General features: G+C 40.3%; 1 protein-coding gene across 1 annotated transcript in view; it reads right to left on the minus strand.

Annotated features, from left to right (window-relative positions):
- Positions 1-8,430, minus strand: part of Gdpd4 (glycerophosphodiester phosphodiesterase domain containing 4) — an 88,596-nt gene that overhangs the window by 52,593 nt on the left and 27,573 nt on the right. Inside the window, exon 10 of the mRNA XM_028770751.1 lies at positions 3,356-3,506. Coding sequence (XP_028626584.1) covers positions 3,356-3,506 — 151 coding nt within the window. The remainder of the gene's footprint in view (positions 1-3,355; positions 3,507-8,430) is intronic.

Genomic DNA, 8,430 nt, shown 5'->3' on the forward strand with positions numbered 1-8,430 from the left:
CTCTCTCTCTCTCTCTTTCTCTCTCTCTCTCTCCTGCCTACAGATCTAGGTCTAAAACTCTCTGTTCCTTCTCCAACACCATGTCTGCCTGCAAGCTGCCATGCTTCCTGCCAAGATAGTGAACTAAACCTGTAAACCTGTAAGCAAGCCTGTGTAGGAGTTGCTATGGTCATGGTATCTCTTTATAACAATAGAAACTCAAAAACGACAGCAAAAATTTACTGAAAAATACTACCCTTTAAATATTTTAAATCACAGATAACAATCATTTCAACTGCCTCCTGATGACATATCAGAAGAAAGCAAAGAAAGCTCCACAGTAAAGCCTAAAGTTCTCCACCCACCAAATAAACCAAATGTGAACTCCAGGTTTCAGAATTCACAGTAGCTACAGTCATTGTAAAACGAAATACTACATGCATACCACCTAACATGCTACAATAAAGCTATTGATTCTAAACTTAAAAAAAATATCCACCAAAACCTATCATAACAACACACCCAATCTTACCACTTATAACTAACCCCAGAATCTGAAAACAGAAAATGGCTGGGCTTCGTTGTTCTTTTATGGCTCTGAGGCTCAAACCCAGGGTCTTGAACATTCCAGGCAAGGGCTCTATTTCTGAGCTACATTCCCAGCCCCAGGAAAAGTATTGAAGAAAAGTTTTGAAAACCCAAACCAAGGACAATATTTAACAGAAATATTAAATATTACATGTCACACCCCCAGGTGGAATCAAGCCATAGGAAATAATTATGGTGTAATAAACATCATAAGACTCCAGTAAGAACGACCCAGAAAAATTACCCATTAGATTAAAATACCACCCACTCAAATCATCACCTGCAGATACAGCTACAGATAACCCATCAAACGCCTTAGTTTGATGAAATCTTGACTCGTCTTTAGTACTATATTTAACCCTCCGAGCCCTAGTAAGATTTCTAGGAGCAATGCTGTACACAGCTAATCCACCATAGCCCTTCTGTGTGGAAGGCACCCTGCTAAAACACTGACTAGCTCAGCAAGATGGTTCAACAGGCAAAGGCACCTACAACAAAGGCCCCACTCTCAAGCCTCATGACCTGAGTTTGATCTCTGAGACCAATGTGGTAGAATGAGAGAACCAACTCCTGAAAGTTGTCCTCTGTCCTCTGCCCCACACATGTGCTCACACACACACGTGTGCATGCTTGTTTGAGATTTGACATGTAGCCCTGGCTTACAGAGGTTCACTAGCCAGCCTCCTCCTCCCAAGAGTTAATGGTGTACTCCACCACACCTGTACCATCTCATTATTTTCATATAAGAAAATAGCATTACAGGTGACATCCTCCCAGAGGGACAAACATTCTGAGGAAACATGGTTATTATAAACCTACTTCCAGCTCTTATATTAATAGAGAGTGTGAATCTGGAGTCTGTAGAGATAAGTCCATTTTTACACAATTCTTCACTGCTTATTACACGAAACATGATCAGCCAGCCCTTAGTAAGACGGTTATTTTCAAAATCAGAGCCTCTGATGACTCTATGTGGTTGAATGGAATGTACACCTCATTAGTTTTCCCCAGTCATAAGATAAGCTGAAAGTGTGTTACTTTCCTTATCTTGAGACTGGAGTCTTGACCTTCCATCAAACCCTATACCTCTTTGAAATGGTCAAAGGGGAATTATAAGCACTCTAGCTTGTTATTCCAGCATTGCCAAATCTCCCCTCTGCATGCCTTGCTGATTCTCCCAGCTACCCCCTCCTTCAGCTCTATTGACTCTTCTCCCAACTATCCCTCCTCAGCCTTATTTTTGCTATCCTTTTCTCCTTCCTTTTTCCTGCCTTCCTATACACACATTTGTTGAAATATATATTATGAAGTCTCAGTGGTGGGTTTGCTACCTGCCCCATGGTTTATGTTCTCAAATGAAAGACATACACAGAGACTTTATATTTTAATATGTCTTAAGTAGCTCAATAGCTGGGCCGTTGTTTAACTTCTATGTGGCTAATCTTGAGTTTCTATTTATTAAATTTTGTGTCTATCTTGATTGTTTTGGACCCAGAGGGCTGCCCAACTGGTCCACTGTGCTCTCCTGGCTCCTTCACATGGAGGCCATGCCTCTTTGCCTTGTATTCTTTCAAGGTGTGGTGTCTCTCCTCACCTCCACTCTCTGCCTGCATGGCAGATCTTCCCTTTCCCTCCTCCCAGTCCCATGCCTGGGAATCCTAAAATCCTGCCTGTCTGTTCTCTCCAGCTATTGGCTGGCAGCATCTTATTTACCAATCATAACCAATTGGGGGCAGGTTCTCAGAAGCTACATGTAGATGTTTTTGTGTAAACAGTTTTGGGGGGAACATAATTAACATTAAAATATAAATAGCTACACACACTGGCTTTAGTGTAATGTATCTTTGAAATACATCACCACCATCATCCATGGTTCCCCTTTGTAACAATCTCCCTATAGCATAAATAATACCTTTTTTTTTTTTAAAGACTCATTTATTTATTTTATGTATTCACCATTGCTCTCTTCAGACACACCAGAAGAGGGCATCAGAGCCCACTAAAGATGGTTGTGAGCCACCATGTGGTTGCTGGGACTTGAACTCAGGACCTCTAGAAGAGCAGTCAGTGCTCTTAACCGCTGAGCCATCTCTCCAGCCCAATAATACCTTTTAAAATATGTACTCACTAACTTTCTCAAGAAGGTGACTCAAAATTATATCATACATAATGCATGTTTTATATCTCACAATTCCCTTAATTAGCCTGTCTTCTTCCAGAACCTCCCATCCTCATTATTTAGATTAAGTCAGAAGTTGTTCTCACATTGCTTCTGAAATAAGAAATTTACTTGAGTTGACACTTATCATAATGTATGTTAACTGTCCATTTCTAATACTGTTCCCTTTGGACTGTCAGTATATTCCTTATACTGCTCTATTTGGGTTATTTGTCATTATATTCCATGTGCCTTGTACCCAGTAGGTACTTAACACATCCTTGAATAGCAAGAATTCAAAAATAAATATGTTTCCTAGTCTGCTTTTTGAAGACTGTAAAATATTCAAAACAGCTAGGAAAGTGTCATGTGCATTGAGAACATACTATCAAAGGCTGTGAAATGTTGGATAGAACAAGCAATAAGGGTTGAGTTTACAAGTTTGTCATCAGTCTTTCTAGTAAATGCTGACCTATGAGTCTCAGAAAATGTGACCACCCTGCTACTAAGCTGGAGGAGACCCTGTATGCTCTAATCTGTCTTCACCTTTCGCCTTTCTCTCCAGGCACAGGAACCTGAACAGAGGAGGACTTCACACAAGTTCCCAGAACCAAAGGATGTGAGTCCTACCTTTAAGAACCATTTGCCGGCATTCAGAGTTGACAGCAAAGTCCAATTGTAGAAGGCAGTGTAGTTCGTAGGGCTTGTTGGTAGAACCTCTTTGATATTGGTTGTTCTAGTCAGGTCATAGTCATGCATGAGGAAAGGCACATGATCCATGCTGCAGACAGGAGGGGAAAGAGGGGAATAAGTACAGAGGATAAACATAGCTACCATGGCATAAATGACTCCCCAAAGCCCTTCAGGGTGGAAGCCGTGCAAGGCCTTCTCCTATTTCCTCCAATCCCGGCAAAGAACTAAGTGCTGGTCATATATACAGATGTCCCCATTTTCCTGCCCAGGAATCAATCTTTCATATATATGTATTTATATTGGTGGTGCTGGAAGAGTAGCTTTCTTATTTAGAAATACCTGACACCAGGAAAACAGAAGATAAGTAATGACCTCAGAATACGGTGGGAATGAGGCAGGGTCCCCAAGACCATATTAGACACGTTTCTACCCAGGTTTCCTGGATTTTTCTGAACCTTTTTTTCAGGGTAGCACCTGTGCCACATTGCACATTATCATAAAAACAGATTACCAGTTCCTCTACTTCCTAGTTGCTCTGTAGAATCCTCGACTTTTTGACACACTCTCTCTCTCTTTCTTTCTCATTAAAATAATCACCAAGAGAATATCTACAATGATCATGAAGTATTGAGGGGCTGTTTAACTTGTCATAGCTATAAAATGGGACAAAATAGAGGAAGTAACTATTAGTCAAAGAACAGCTGGGACTGTAGTATTCTGCTTCTGAGAAGAGGGAAGCCACTTAACTAATCCATACCATTACACAGACTTCCTTCCTGTAAATAGTAGAGTTTTGTACAAGAAGGATGAGCCCAAAGGGACCTAGCCATCTTGCTGCAATGGGAAGAAAGAGATCTGAGTAGGAAAAGAAAGTTGCAGTGTATTGAATAGAGTCCCATAGAGGATGGAGCTATGCAAAAACAAACGAGAACAGTTCCTGAGCAGTGCACACAGAGGTCTCGAGTCTATGACTATGTGTCAGTCTACACACAGGAAACTCGATGGAGCTTAGCAAGAACAACTTTTGGGTTAGTGGTACAGCTCGGTGGTAAAGGCACTCACTGCCAGCCTGTCAACTTGAGTTCAATCCCCACAACCCACATAATAGAAGGAGAAAACAGATTCCTATTGGTTGTCCTCTGACCTCTACACGCGTGTCCATGCACATGCATACATAAACATACAAGTAAATAGATATAATAAAAAAAAACTTTTATTGTTGGTTTTTTTTTTTTTTTGGTTTTTTTCGAGACAGGGTTTCTCTGTATAGCCCTGGCTGTCCTGGAACTCACTCTGTAGACCAGGCTGGCCTCGAACTCAGAAATCCGCCTGTCTCTGCCTCCCAAGTGCAGGGATTAAAGGTGTGCGCCACCACCGCCTGGCCAATAAAAAACTTTTAAACAAACAACTTTCAAGAAAAAAAAATTATTGGAGTCCCCCAAATTGCAGAACTCATATGAGGTGTGAGTCAGTTGATTCCACCCAGCAAGAGAGGAGAGACCTCAGTAATTGCATGGGTATTCTTTAGAGATTTCAGGAGGCCATACCTTAGAAATGAAGATAACTTAGAACTAGAACAGCGTACATCCACTTACGTGCCTCCATAAGAGTGCTTAAGACAGCTCCCAGAGGATCAAACTAGTTAAAAGTACTTTTAGTTCATCGACCTGCTAGAAAAAGTCCATTCTTTAAAAGGAAGCAACAAAACTAGCCCCCATCCATGAAAAATTACAGTGTCTAGTATGTAATAAAGACTTATTAGAGATGTAAAGATGCAAGAATATGTAAATATATGTAAATATGTAAATATATGTAAATATATGCTAGTGAGAGTCTTTGACAGAGGCAAACTTAAAAATAAGAGTGGGTAGGATTAGACAAGAGTATTAAATAATATAGAATAACATAAATTCTGTAAATAACATGCAAAGTAAATATGAATATAAAATATGCATGTAGAGCCAACTTTAGTGGGATAAAACACATGGGAGGTTGAGGCAGGAGATGTCTAGTTTAAACCTTGCCTACAGGTAGTGTGTGTGTGTGTGTGTGTGTGTGTGTGTGTGTGTGTGTGTGTGTGTGTGTAGAATATAAAGAAGAAATTAAAATTCTGGTGATGAAAACAATAATAAATTTAACGAAAATTCTGCTTGATGAAATTTTAACTACGGCTGGGGAGTGGCCCAGTTGATAAGGTGGGTTCTCTGTAAGCATGAGAACCCAAGTTAAGATCTCTAGCACCCACATAAAACCTGGGCACAGGACACATTTGTAACTCCAGCGCCAGGAAGTAGAGACAGGTAAATCCTGAGGGCTCCCTGGCCATCCAGTCTAATCTAGATAAAGAGATCCAGGTTCAGCGAGAGACTCTCTGTGAGACAGGAGCGCAGAAAGTGAGAGAGAAAGGCGTCCCAATGCCGGCTTCTGCCCTCCACACGTGCCCACACAGATGAACATCTCTTCTACTACCACATACAAATATGTAACAGGTCATTAAAAGAGCAGTGATTTAGAAAATGGAGCAATACATTAAAACACAGAAGCCAGAAGCCCTGGCTCCCAAAGCCAGGAGAATGGCTTGTCTTTCATCTCCAGTCACTGGAACTCGGAACTAACTCTCTATTTTCTGGCTCTTGGTTTTGTTGATGTTGTTTTGTTTTTCTTTTTAAAATAATAATAATATTATTATTATTATAAATAATAAAATTTATTTATAAATAATAAATAAATATTTATGTATTATAAATAATAAATAAATTTATTATTATAAATAATAAAATTATTTTTATTATTATTATTAGGTTTTTTTTGTAAAAGTAAGTGCCCTGCCTGCATGTACACGTGAATGCCAGAAGAGGGCATCAGATTCCATTACGGATGATTGTGAGCCACCATGTGATTACTGGGAATTGAACTCAGAGCCTCTGGAAGAGAAGCCAGTGCTCTTAATCGCTGAGCCATCTGTCCAGCCTCTTGTTTTGTTCTGCAAGACAGGGTCTTTCTGTATAGCTTTGGTTGTCCTGTAGACCTTTAAATGTTTCCACTATAAAGAAATTTTGCCATAAATATCCTTAACCGGATTTAAATATTATAGTAAACATATAAATATCACATGATTGTCCATATGTCTATACAATTAGTGATATAATGTGGACAGTGACGTCTGAATGAGAATGGCTCTCAGCCCAGCTGTGGAGAAAACTGTAACTACATACATTTTCCCTTAATGTAAGTAAGAACTTGGGCTCAGAAGTAGGCCTATGGGTACATCAGTTTTACTGGAGACAGTTGAACCTTCAGGAAGTGGGGCCTAGAGGGAACAAACTGGGACCCTGAGGATGTGGCCTTGAAGGTGTTCTCCAAACCCCAGCTCCTCTTCTCTCTTCCCACCTGCCAGGAAGCAGGTAGTGATACCCCCATATGCTCCTACCATGAAGGAGCACTTCTGCCTTACCACAAGTGCAAAGGTAAGAGGGCTGATCTGTGGGCTAACACTGCTCAACCATGAGTGAGAATGAAAGTTTCTTTCTTATTAAATTAATTTACCTTATATAGTTGTCATAGTGATGGAAATATGATTAACATATGATAACAGGCAATTTAGTTGTAAGGCATTATTTATTTGTTTTTAAAGGTTGGGTCTTGACGCACACAAGCACACAAGGATGCATGCATTCTACAGCGGGTCAGAGGACAGCTTTTGAGATGCAGTTCTCTCCTTCCACCGTAGGTCCTAAGACTCAAACTAGGTTGTCAGCCTTGCTCTTCCTTGCCTGCTGAGGTATCTAGCCAGCTCACTATTGAACTATTTGTGTTCCTTATTTATTCTTAGACATTAAACCCCTTGTCAGATGCATAATTTGCAAATATTTTCGGCCACTCTGTAGGTTAGCTCTTCATCCCAAAGATTGTTTACTTTGCTGTGTGAAGGGTTTTCAGTTTTATACACAATTTGTTTGTTTTTAGTTTTGTTTTCTGTACTTTGGAGAGCTTTTCCAAATCTGATGTCCTGAAACATTTCTTCCTAAGTTTTCTTCCACGGTTTCCAATAACATCGTCTTTTTTTAAAAAATTATATGTTTATTATTTGTAAACTATGTGTCACCTCAGCTCTGCATAAGCCATCATCCTCAGATCCTATCTGGGCTTACCAGCTTTTGCTCTTTTACCAGCTTTTGATCTTTTCTACCAAACTAACACTTAGCATCTGGTTCGTTCACTGAGCACAGTGTCAAGTCCCTCACATTGTGGCTTGCATCAGAGCCTCTTTCCATCTTTATGGCTGAATGTTTCAACATGTAGATGGATCACACTGTTTGAATCCATTCATCCATTCCTCCTGACGCCTGTGCCCTTTCTACTTTGGGGCAGCTGTGAATCCTGTCACTGTGGAATTCATATGTAATTTCTTTGTGGACATATTTTAAATTGCTCACCACCAACCTGTTTCCTACGGCAGTTGTAGAGCTCTCATCTTCTTTGGCCATGTGTGGAGGCTTAGCATTCTTACTCCTCCCCATGTGTCAGCCAACCACCTTTGGTCACAGCCATCTTCATGGCACAAGATTTTTGCTGCACTGATTCCAATGTGCATACAGTTAGGTCTTTAATCTATTTTGAGTTGGTTTTCTAACTGGTGAAATACAGGAATTTTTTTCATTCTTCTGCATGTAGTTATTCAATTTCCCCAGCACTATTTATTGAAAAGGTTTCCTTTCTTCACCCTGTGTTCTTAGAATCTTTGCTGAAAATCAGATGGCTGTAGATATATGGGTGTAGAATATCTATTGTGGTTCACTGTTCTCTCTGTGTTTTTATGCCAGGACTGTGTGTTTTGTTGCTGTGTTGTTTATGAGACAAGGTATCTCTATGTAGTCCTGGCAGTCCTTGAGTTTGCTATGTAGAGTACAATGGTTTCAAGTTCAGAGATTCTTCTGCCTCTGTCTCTCTGTCTCTGCCTCTGTTTCTCTGCCTCTCTGCCTCTCTGCCTCTCTGCCTCTCTGCCTCTCTGC

The sequence above is a fragment of the Grammomys surdaster genome, unplaced genomic scaffold (assembly GCF_004785775.1).
Source record: "Grammomys surdaster isolate TR1022 unplaced genomic scaffold, NIH_TR_1.0 203, whole genome shotgun sequence".
Lineage (NCBI taxonomy): Eukaryota > Metazoa > Chordata > Mammalia > Rodentia > Muridae > Grammomys > Grammomys surdaster.